This window comes from Melospiza melodia, chromosome 6, assembly GCF_035770615.1.
Source record: "Melospiza melodia melodia isolate bMelMel2 chromosome 6, bMelMel2.pri, whole genome shotgun sequence".
In the NCBI taxonomy this organism is placed as follows: Eukaryota; Metazoa; Chordata; class Aves; order Passeriformes; family Passerellidae; genus Melospiza; species Melospiza melodia.
In genome coordinates this window covers 64,219,261-64,230,898 of record NC_086199.1, presented here as the reverse complement: position 1 = coordinate 64,230,898, position 11,638 = coordinate 64,219,261, and the positions used below count along the sequence as shown (strand labels likewise).

Below are 11,638 nucleotides of genomic sequence, written 5' to 3'. Positions count from 1 at the left end.
TAAAATAAACCTTTCTCTTTTAATCCACCCAAGGGAAATCCAGAACAAGAGCAGCATCACAGCACTACACACAGCACAGACATCTATCATTGCCTTTGCACAGATTCCTTCCCAGATACACAGAGAAGTCATTAAGAAAAAAGAAAAGAAAAAGAAAATTATTCACATATGCAAAGTGACAAGTAACAAATCAGCCACAGAACAACTTTTTCAAAGAGAAAAAGGATGCATCAAGGAAGAAGGCCCCCAACATACACATTTCACAAAAACCTAACCAAAGAACGGTGAAACAGAGGTGGTTTTCTTTTAAACATTAAAAACAAGGCTATTTTAAAAATTAATTTAAATACACATTCAAAACACAAACACCAAGCAGGCGCCTGGAGAATAAAGCAAAAAGAAGGAATGAAAAGTGAATTCAATCAGTTTAATTTCAACACCAAAGTTGGGTGGATTGCACCAAATGGAATAAATAACGGAGAAGATCACACTGGGTTGGTAGATCTCACACTTAAGATCATTTCAACTAGAATTAGTCACACAGCCCAAGAGAGTACTGAATGAGGAATTCCTCTGACAAGTGATATTAGCTGGGGCAGTGTCCCTTTGACAGAGCAGGCTGTAGGTGTGGGTTTGCCCCCTGCCACCCAGCCCTGACCCCCACAGGGAGCAAACAGGATGTTCTTGTGATGCGCGGGGCTCACAAACAGCTCCCTGCTCAGAGAATGTCAACCCTCTGCCTCCAGCCACACCCAAGGCAAACATCAGAGCACAACCAGACCTTGTGTTCTCACCTGGCAGGGTGAGCCCACAGGTGCAGCATTTCTACTGCTGCTCCATGGGCTTGGGCAGTGCCAGAACTGGAGCCAGTGCTTCCTTCCACACACCTGGGGTCAGGCTGGGAAAAAATCAGATCAGCTGATCTACACCTGCAGCCACAGCTTTATCACTCTAGGGGTGGGCAGGCTGAAGGAATGTAAGTGGCTTCTTTTTGTTTGGTTTTTCCTCCCCACAACCCTGAATAAAAAAAAAAAAAAACTCAAACAAAACCCAAACAGAAAAAAAACTAAAAACAAAAACAACCAAAAAAAATCCCAAAATAGAACTAAAGAAAATCCCCACAAAACAAAACAACCCCCCCAAAAACAAACTAATAAAACAAAAACAAACTAAAAAACAAAACAAAACAAAAACAAAAAAACCCCACCCAGAAACAAAAATAATTTGATCCCAAGTTCCTCTCCCTTCCGTGCCTGTAGCCAAGCAGGGAAGCATCTTTGGACATTCATGTGATCCCACAGACATGTTCCCTACAGAGCAGACACCTTATTTCTGCACCTCACCCAGATGTGCCTGTGACACCTAGTTAGGAGAGACATCCCTTTGCTTTAAAACAAAAATAATTACAAAATCAATAGGAACAGGCAGAATTCATTTAAGTCCAACTAGTTTTTAAAAAGGGAGAAGGGAGGACTGAAGGTTTCCAGGCCAAGGAACTTGCCAGAGCCAGCATCCCCCCCACCCCTGCCTCCAGCAGCAATGAGTTAAGCCCCCTTTGTGCAGCATTCACTCTTGACCCGAGGTCAGCAGAGCCAAGGAGGCGCTGAGGGGACACAGCTGCCCCTCCAGCTCCTCCTCAGATGGCTGGCAGCTCCAGGTAGAAAGGGAAACTCGAGTGGATGAGGATTGAAATTATTACTTTCCCATCTCTCCTCCTCCCCAAGACTGAGAGGAGACTTCTGGGTCTGCAAGCCCAGTCTGCGCTTACCAGTGTCCTTAAGAATGACAATTTAAAACCAAAAAGTGGGAAATTAAAAAGAGAGAGAGTGAGAGAGAGAGAGAGAGAGAGAGGAATAATTAAGTATTGTCCATGGAAGGAGCGGGAGGGGCGGGTTCCAGAGGCGGCAGGGAAGGGACTCTCTCCCTCCCCAGTCTGCCCACGCGGGCCCCAGGTCCCTTGCGGCCCTGCCGAAGCCTTTGTGCTGTTGCTGTGACACGGATGGACAGGGATGGCGAACACGGGGATGGATCCGGCGCTGCACGGGGCAGGCACAGGCAGCCCCGCGGGGCTAGGCCCGGCGCCTGGGGAGCAGGTCCAGCAGGAACTCCGCGATGCCCACGAAGTACACCACTTGCGCAATGCCGAAGAGAGGAGCGATCACCAGGGCTCGGCAGTAGGCCCCTTTGAAGAAGGCCAAGGGCCCTTCCCTCTGCCAGATCTTCCTGGGGAGAAATGGCACAGACAGGTAAGTGTCCATCCCACCCCTCCACCGTGCCGGGAGAGCCCCTGGCCGTGCCCTGCCTTTCCACCTCCCTCCAGAGACTAAACTCAGGCGAGCTCTATTGCCTGGCACAGCCCCCACAGCAAATCTCCCATCACTGCCCAAGTGCTCTGCAAGTGGCCGTGCAGGAACTCGCCCCATCCCTGCATCCCTGCTCGTGTCCAGAAGTACAGCTAACACAACCCCATGCTTGCATTGAGCGATCCCCCTGCTCAAAAGCTCCCTCAGCATGGGACGAAGCCAGATGACAACAGATTCTGGCTACCACTGGAATACTAAAGCAGAGAAGTCCCTTTGTGTTTTGAAGCAGCCAGACCATAGTTTAGCAAAGGATCAGAGGATAATGCAGCTGGGGACAGCACACTCTGGCAGTGCTTCTGCAGACACTGCACAGAGCAGTCCCAGGAGGGATATGAGACTCAATACTGTAGGATTTTCCAACAGTGGGGCCTTGGGAGGGACTACAACATTGCCTCCCTTTGCAGAAATAAAATCTCAGTGTTATGACTACGGGGGTTTGGACAGAAGTATTTAAATATAAATGCTATATTTTTCTTGCTCAATATGGGAAGTTCTCTTTTATAAAACTGTATTTATACATCTGCTCATATATCTATATATATATCTCCAGATAGACAGATAGATTGATAGAAGCACAGGGACAGAGGGAACATGAAGCACAGCTTCTGGTTGGATCTAGAAGCTGCACTGCCTGCCTGGCCAAACACCTGATGTGGTGGCTCTGCCATGAGGAGCCTTACTTGGTGCAGTCCAGGATGCCCGAGTAGGTGTCCTCATTGACTCCTCTCTGCAAGGACTGCAGCCGCGTTTTGATCACTGGGGGGAAAGAGAGGGGAGACACCGCTGAGCACTGGAGTGTAGCAGGCAGGAGAGTAATGTCTTTGAAATGGTCAGAACAAAATTACCTAGAATACAGACCATTTTCACACATTTATCAGGGAAAACAAACCCATTCCTTTACACATGGATAAAAGAAACACAAAGCCACCCAAAACCCAACCCCTCCCTCCCTCCCTCCCTCCCTGTGATCAAGGTTTCAAAAGCTGACTTAAGCTTTAAACCTTCCAAATTCAGATATGTCTCTGCAAAGTGGGAACTTATTTTCAATAGCTCATCTCCGTCAGGAAGAGGCATCTAAAACACATAATTCTACTCCTACATTTCTTCACACCTTGGAGCATGTGCAGTGTTGGGGAGAGAGCAATTACTTTCTGGTGTTTTTCACAGGAGAGAAACCAAGGTGGTACTTAAGGCAGTTGCTGTGGAGCAGGAGAAAAGGCCACAGATCTGAGGCTTCCCCTGTTTGTCCCAGACAATTTTAAGTCCACTTGGTCTGCATATTATTGCCTCACGTGGAAATGTGCCTTTCCTGCCAAGAATATCTGAAATCAGTGACACTCTCTTCCTGACATACCTAATAAGTACTGCAAACCTGTGTGTAAGCTGTGGCCCATGTTGTAACTCAGCTGAACTCACACCATCAGAGCTGGAGGCAGCAGAGCTGTCCCTTTCTGTGTGCTCATGCTGCAAAAAGGCTGGCACGGTCACCCTCCTCTCACCTGGCCCAGCCTGGGCCTCTGACTCCTGTCACTTGGCACCAGGCCACCAGCACAGGCTGCTCAGGACTCACCATCACAAGGATTGACAGCCACTGCAGCCGTACTGCCAGCCACACATCCAGAGAGGAAGGACACGTAGAACGGAGCCTTGACATTGGGGTCCTTCTGGCCCAGCTTGTTCAGGTTTGCAAACAGTGGGAAGTAAACAATGGAGAATGGGACATCCCTGCAGTGGGGCAGGAAAAAAGGAAGAAAGAACAAGGATGAGCGAAGTCAGCACAGGACACCAACAAACTGAGCAAAGGGCGGGCTGCAAGCATCACACATTGTCAGCACAGCCACGAGTGCAATGCAGATATCCTGGCTCTGTGACTGCAGTGCAGACAGGAGCTGAAACTCAGTGGGGCAAAAGTGACTGCACAAAGGACAACAGGTCTATGGGAGGGATGTAGCCCTGCAGGATCAGTGGGCTCCTCCTTTTCTCCAACACTCAAACCAAAGACACCAGCACATTCAGAGGTCAACTGTTTTGACCACTTTTGTTAATTACAAGAGGTCCCATCCTGCCCTCCATCGCCCTGGGTGCTGCTTTAGCTCTACCTTTGTTAAAGCTAGAGTGACACTGTGAAAGTGTAGGCAGAGTGTCAGAGCAGGCATCAGTCCTTGCATCCAACACGCTCTGTGGCCAGCTCTCATTGCACACCCTGGGGTCTCAGGCTGACAGTTTTACTCTGCCAGCTCACACGGACTTCTGTACAGTGTGAAAATACAGATCATGGGGCACACAAAAACCTTTCACAGAAAGCAGCAGAATTAAATCTTACAGGAACAAAAAGATACCCTCTATCACTTCTCTGACCTTTCCTTCTTTAATGTACTAAACCTGTGCCTGGAAACCGAACTAAACCAAGCCCACACCTGCTGAAGCCAACACTTCCTTTCCAGGCTCATCCCCGGGATGGGTGGTGCCTCAGGCCCAAGGCTGGGGATGCCAGTGCCCTGTGCAAAAGCCCACGCCATCCTACCTTAGCAGCCATCCTACCTTAGCAGCGTGGCTCCCAGGCCCTTGTAGAGTCCGGCGATGCCTTTGCTCCGCAGCAGCTCCCTGGTTATCTGGGTCGCTGTGGGGCGCTTTTCCACAGCCGGCTTGGCCGCCGCCGCGGGGGAGGAGGAGGGCTGGCCCTGCGCCGCCATGAGCTTCCTCTGTGCCTCTGGGGAGCAGAGGGCCAGCCCCGGTCTGTGGGTGCCCCACAGCAGCCTCCTGGCACCCCATGCCCCACAGCAGCCTCCTGCTGCCCGTGCCCCACAGCAGCCTCCTGGCACCCCATGCCCCACAGCAGCCTCCTGCTGCCCGTGCCCCACAGCAGCCTCCTGCTGCCTGTGCCCCACAGCAGCCTCCCTCTGCCTGTGCCCCACAGCAGCCTCCCTCTGCCTGTGCGCCACAGCAGCCTCCTGCTGCCCGTGCCCCACAGCAGCCTCTTGCCACCCCATGCCCCACAGCAGCCTCCCTCTGCCCGTGCCCCACAGCAGCCTCCTGCTGCCCCATGCCCCACAGCAGCCTCCTGCCGCCCCATGCCCCACAGCAGCCTCCTGCCGCCCCATGCCCCACAGCAGCCTCCCGCTGCCCGTGCCCCACAGCAGCCTCCTGCTGCCCGTGCCCCACAGCAGCCTCCCGCTGCCCAGGCTGCGGGACACGGAGCCACAGGGGCAGCACAACACACACACAAAGGCCAGGCAGGTGCCCTGCCAGCCTGTCCCCCAGTGTACCCATTCCCTCAGCCTGTGCCAGTCGCTGGCAGTGCTGCCACAGCACAGGGCTGTCGGCTGCGCTCTCCCACCGGCCGGTTTGCCCAAGCCCGTCCCACACCATCTCCGCAGTGCAGAGAACAGGGGGTGCTGTGAGCAGGCAAGGGACAGTCCCTGCTTCCAGGTGTGTCCCTGAGCTGCCAGTGTAACAAACAGGATGCTCATAAACGAGACAGTTTTCCCCAAGTTCTGTTCTTTGCCTCCCTCCCCGGAAAGCAATCATTAACCTGGGGAGTTTCTCAGTCACATTTCTAAACACATCCTGGTTCCTCCCACTTTTCCAACTGCTGCACTTCGGCCCTTTGGCCAGAAGATGGAGAGCACCTCACTCTGTAAGTAATCCCGGCACACCACAGCTCTCCTGCCACACAGAGAACAGGCTGTTCACAGCATCGAAAACCTCTCCTGAACCCTCAAACCACGGATTAAATCCTTCCAACATTTTAAAATAATACGCACAAAGAGGATAAGGTCTGCAGTAAAACCAGTGAAGAGAGAAAAGAAAAAGTAAATCCGTGATTATTCAGGAATGCCACATCAAATGAGAGATTAAAGGACAAATTGGCCCATTTTCCAGGAAGGGCCATAAACATGGTATCTAACAGTGTCATGCAGGGCTCCTGGGAAGTGGGGCCACAGCTCAGACTGACCTCTGGAAGAAACTAAGGAAGGAGCAAGCAGCTCTCTCCCCTGGAGTCTCCATGCCAGACTCTGGTCTCTGCTCTCACCAGAAACACTCCACAGTGTTTCAGCCAAAAGGCTCAAGCTCCCTCCTGCCTCTGCTGCCTGCCAGCTCACGCCCACAGTCCCAGGAGCCTGATCCCAAATCTCGTTCAAATCCAGTGCACTGGGAGAATTTTATTTACTGTTTCAACCAAGACAAACTGCTGTTTTTGTCAGAGAGGAAAAAAGAGTACAAGGGGAGACAAGTCATCTGAAAATAACACATCCCCTTGGGAAGCTGTTAGGGAGGTGCTACAAACAGACATCAGAAAACACAGAGATGGAGGAAGCAGCACAGGAAAGGCACTGGAGGATGTTAATCCCTTTTGGGTGCACAGGATCTACCAGGTTTGAATCACCCACAAGCTGACCACCCACTCATCTCTCCTGTCTCTCCATCCACCAACAGCATTTGCTGTTTTGCTTGCCAAGCCTATTGCTTTGAGCAAAAAACCCACCACCTTTTGTAACTGCAAGGGCCTCTGCAAAGCCAGCTGAGCAAAGTGCGGGGGGAAGGAAGCTGGGAGGAGGAGGAGAAACCTGCTACATCTGTGGTATCTCTGACGTGGGAGAGCAGGGGGAGGGAAAAGGGTTTTCTCCACTCCTCCTCTCAGCTCTGCCTTGAAAGCCCAGCCCCAGCTCCTTCCCCTCTCCCTGCTGAGGGCACAGGGAAGAAGAGCCCACGTACCAATGCGTCCTGCGTCCTGCAGCTGGATTTTGAGCATCTCCATGGGAGTGGTGACAATCACCTGGCAGGTACCTGCACCACAGCCTGCCAGCATCTCCCTCAGCAGTGTCAGCTTTTTCCTGCCCAAAGAAAAGAGAGAGAGTCATCAGAGGAGGTGGCCTGGAATAACACTTGGCCGGCTGGGTACAAGGCTCGAGGCCCCTTGGCCAGCTGGGGGTTACAGGAAAGGCAGCCAAGGGGACAGCAGAACCTGCTAGGCCTGACAGTTCAGCACAACCCTGGCTTGGCATCTCTGCCAGCACCACCTGACCTGGAAAACAGACTCATTTTGTCCCCAGAAACAGAACATTCAGAAAAGCCACAAGCCCCATAAGAACAGCCCCAAACAGGAGCACACAGCCCCCTCCACCCATAGGCACAGCACTGCAGCTTCTTCCAGGCTGATGGTGCCCCTGGTCAGGGCACAGCTTTCAGAAAGGGTATCACTTCAGAGGGCAGCAGAGGACCTGAGCATTAAGGGGGATAAGCAGCTTTCCTCCTGCCAGCCTAGTCCTTTAAAAATTGTCAACAAACACAGACCACAGGACAAGGAACAAGGAGGGAAAATATTCAACTTGCTGCTTTAGAGTTCTCTGAGAAAAGCAAAGTAAATAAAGAGTGAATATGAATCAGGGAGGCAGTTCCTCTGTGGCTAGGAGCTGTTTCATGTTACAAGGTTTTCCAAACCTGAACAAATAGCCTTTGCACTAAACTGGTTCTCCCTGAGAGACAAGGGATGGGATGGACCTCCAGCAATGAAGATTTGTGTATTCTCTGCACTAGAGAGCAGGGACTATCAGCAACATGTTCTCATGCAGCAAAATGCAGCATTTCATTGTTCCCTCCATTCCAAAACTATGAAAGAGCCCAGCTAAGGCTAAAAAGAGGAATTCACGATACAAAACCTCATAAGATATTCAGAAAGTGATGTGGTTTTGCCCTGTAAAAAAATCTCACGCCTTGGCACCAGAAAACACAGACTTGATTAAAAAGTACACCTGACCTGGTCTTTCCTAAAAGGGCTTAAAAAAGAAGTGTGTATAAATCACACAGCCAGAGAGAAACAGCCTCCTCTTTTTTCTGTTTTAAATGCAAGTACCATTTTTACCTCCCCCAGCCCTGCTCTGCAGCAATACCTCATCTTAACCTGCTCAAGGCACACCCCCACGCTGTGGCAGAAGCAGTCCCACAGTGACACTCCCCACTCCCTTGCACAGCCCAGGCACACTCCCTGCCAGGGGTTTCCCAAGCACACACACAGCCCAGCTGTGGGGCAGTGGGCCAGCAAAGCAGTTTCATTGCCAGCCCTACAGGAAAGGGAGGGCAGATGCACAGTAATCCTGCTGGCCCACCACGTAAGCTGGGCCCATTTCTCCACCTCTCATCTTCTCTGGAGAGGATATGAGAGCAGGGGATTAAAGGCACAGAGCCACAACAGAGATTACCAGTGACTAAATATAGAGCTCTCCTATAAGGCTGAAAGAAGGAATATTTCAGTCTCCCCTTTCCAAATTTCCCCACAGATGAGGAGCTGCAAAGAACAATCCCTCCCATGGAGTTACCCACATGGGTGCTGCTGTGTGCACAGCAGGCTTTCCTGGAGGTGTGGGGGAACTAGGGTGTGCAAATCCAGAGGTTCCCACTGCCACTGCCATTTGGACGTGGCCAACTTGTGCCTTTTGGGTGGCCTGAAGCACAGCAGCAGTCTCTGAGTGGCTTGATACAGTCAGCAGCAAGGCTGCACAGTCCCCAGCCTGGCTGTGGGAGGAAGCAAACCACCCAAAGGAGCTGGCTGCCAGAAGCTCTCCTTGGCACAGCAGAGCATCTCCCACTTTAGCAAGAGCCCTGGAGCATCCCTAGAGTACATATCTTCTGGCTTTCATCCATGGTGACTGCTTTGATAACCAGTTCAAAAGATCAGGAAAGATTTGGCCTACATATTCATCTTGGACCATTATCCCAGCCAACTAAAGTCAGCCATGACTTGATGGAGCTATGCCAGTATGGCCCAAGGAAGGATTTACACATGTGGGTGTACTTTAGAGATGTCAAACAGATACATCAAAAGCATCTAGAACAAGGGCTTTCAGCTTTTGGTTTGCACATCCTGGGAACTGGGGAGAGTCCAAGAAAAAAAGTAGCTTAGGATAAGCAAATCTTTTGACAGGAGGTTTAAAAGCTGCCATACAGGGGTCAAACTGCCTTTGCAAAACCTCACCAGTCTGCACATAAAAGGAAAGTCTGAAAACTGTTCATCTCTGCACAACAAAGGAGTTTAAATATTTAAGGCACCACTGGCCTTATCCCCAGTGGTTTAAAAACCAGCACATCTCAACTAACTTCAAAAGCTGCAACACCAGCAAAGATCTGATCCTACAAATCCAGAAACCATCTTTTATCACAGCAAGGGAGTGTTAAATATAACATATACACAATAGCCTCAAATTCTGCGCTGGCAGAAATCAGTTGTTCTACATTTTTTACTGACATACTATTAATTTGTGACAAGTCAAAAATGTCAAATGGGAAGGCGAGGAGATACATGCTTGATTTAAATTAGAGTTTCAAACTAGAGCTGAAAAAGTCAAAAAACAGGAACTAGAAGTTTATGGAAGGCTTTTGGGGAGCAATCAATTCAAAGTCAGGATCTCTGACAGCATTGATATATTGTTGTCACATGGGAGCAGTGTAGGGTTTTTTCAAGTTTCTCAGAATCTTGACCATGTGGGAATTTACTGTGTTTGGGCAGGGACCAGAACCAGCCATTCTGGAATCAGGATAACATTTCCAGAGAGGAAATCTCTGAGCTAAAGAAAAATCCATCCAAAGCAATCCATCTTTATTTCCTACCCAAAAGGCTACTGTCCCCATCTTGGACATCACCTTCCTCACTCATAAAATAACCCCTGCCTGTCAGCCCAAGAGGCTGCAGAAAGCTCCCCAGGCGTTTCAAAGCAGACAGAGCCAGTTCCTTTCAAACAATTTACATAGTGGGTCTTTGATATGGATTAGAAGACCAGCAGACAGGAGTTGTCCTTCAAAGGAAGAGCTCCCTCTCTGCCACAGTCACAAGGGGATGTGCACACAAACTGCCCTTTAATCCAACCCCTGATTTTCCAAGGGGGAACAAGCTACTGCAACTGCACCTCAGAAAAGCTGGAGCTACGATGCTGGAAATGTAAAAGCAATACAGTTCCCACTACAAGCTCCCTCTCACTTCTAGTGCCAGCTCAAAAATGCCTCAGACAAGCCAAATAAAGTACTGATGTGGAACAGATACATCTCAAAGTAACATGCCAGATTAAATGTTGATCTGGAAGCCATTATTCCAGGAATGTACAGGAGTTCTGTGTTGCATGTTTGGACTAAGTCAAGAGGAGGTTGACTCTTTACCTGCATCAGGTTTGCCCTGGCAGGAAATTCCAAGTGTTTTGTTCCTATGTGAACATTTGAGGAAGTGAACAATGGACAGGGTAACACGACTGAGCATGCTGAACACAGACACAACCCATGTTTCATCCCAAGACATGTGCCTGGAATGATGACAAGGACAATGCTCCTCCCATGGGTGCATTCTGTGATTAAACAGCACATCTCTATCTCCCTCCAGATTAACAGTTGAAAGTGCATTTACTTTTTGGCTGACCTTTGATGTCAACAGTTTCAACCCACTGCAACTGCCTGGCCTCTGTGCGCTAAATAAAAGAGCTCTCCCCAAACAGCTGTTCCTGAATTGGCACAGTGACATGATCAGCTCCTGTCTCTTCAAGGGGAAGGGAGAGATTTCCCCAGTTCCAAGTCTCAGTGAGTTGGATGAGGGCTACCTACACCAAAGAAGTGTCTGAGTATCCAGTGGATAACTGCAGGAGAGGCTGCCTGGGCACACAAGTGCCAAAGAAAGACCAAGCACAGTCTTGTGCAGAGTGATACAACAGCTCAGCACCAGGACTAGCAGCAGCACTCCTTCTTCCTAAATTGAAAGCCTCACTTTACAGCCTGACTAAGTGTTCTGCAGCTCAAGGATCATCCAAGCCATGCAATTGATACTTAAACTCATGCCACAGAAGAGATGGTCCAAGTATTTCAGGAGAGCCTGAAAGAAGAGCAGATGAAGGAAAGAGCCCTGGGGTCATATATCACTTGGGAAGGCAATGGATAACAAGCTCCAGTCTCCACAACTGCATAAGACTGAAGGAAAAATACCTCGCTTGTCCCCAGTTGGCTATTTCTCTTCCTTGTGCAAAGATACAAGACAAGAGGAAGCAGAATAGAAGAAAATTTTCTAGCATCAGCAGAGGCAGAATTAAGTCAGTCATGCTGGTCTGCCTAGGAATCTGAGCTGCTAAGACAGCAGATTGCCAGCCTTTGCTTTAGAAAACAAACAAAATAAAGGTCAAGATTAAAGAGGACAGGATGAGTAAGGGAATAACACCTTGGAGAAGAGCAGCAGAAAACTCATCCAGGGACACTGGAAAGTTTTTATGAGCAACAAATTGCTTATGTAAGAAGGCATGAGACAC

General features: G+C 49.8%; 1 protein-coding gene across 2 annotated transcripts in view; it reads right to left on the bottom strand.

Annotated features, from left to right (window-relative positions):
• The window catches only part of SLC25A22 (solute carrier family 25 member 22), a 52,226-nt gene continuing 40,588 nt past the window's right edge, over positions 1 to 11,638 (bottom strand). For both annotated transcript variants that reach the window (XM_063158714.1, XM_063158713.1), the window contains exons 6-10: positions 7,080 to 7,198; positions 4,905 to 5,073; positions 3,934 to 4,088; positions 3,044 to 3,119; positions 1 to 2,223 (exon numbers count right to left, since the gene is read on the bottom strand). In XM_063158714.1, coding sequence (XP_063014784.1) covers positions 2,070 to 2,223; positions 3,044 to 3,119; positions 3,934 to 4,088; positions 4,905 to 5,073; positions 7,080 to 7,198 — 673 coding nt within the window. In that variant the 3' untranslated portion in view covers positions 1 to 2,069. The remainder of the gene's footprint in view (positions 2,224 to 3,043; positions 3,120 to 3,933; positions 4,089 to 4,904; positions 5,074 to 7,079; positions 7,199 to 11,638) is intronic.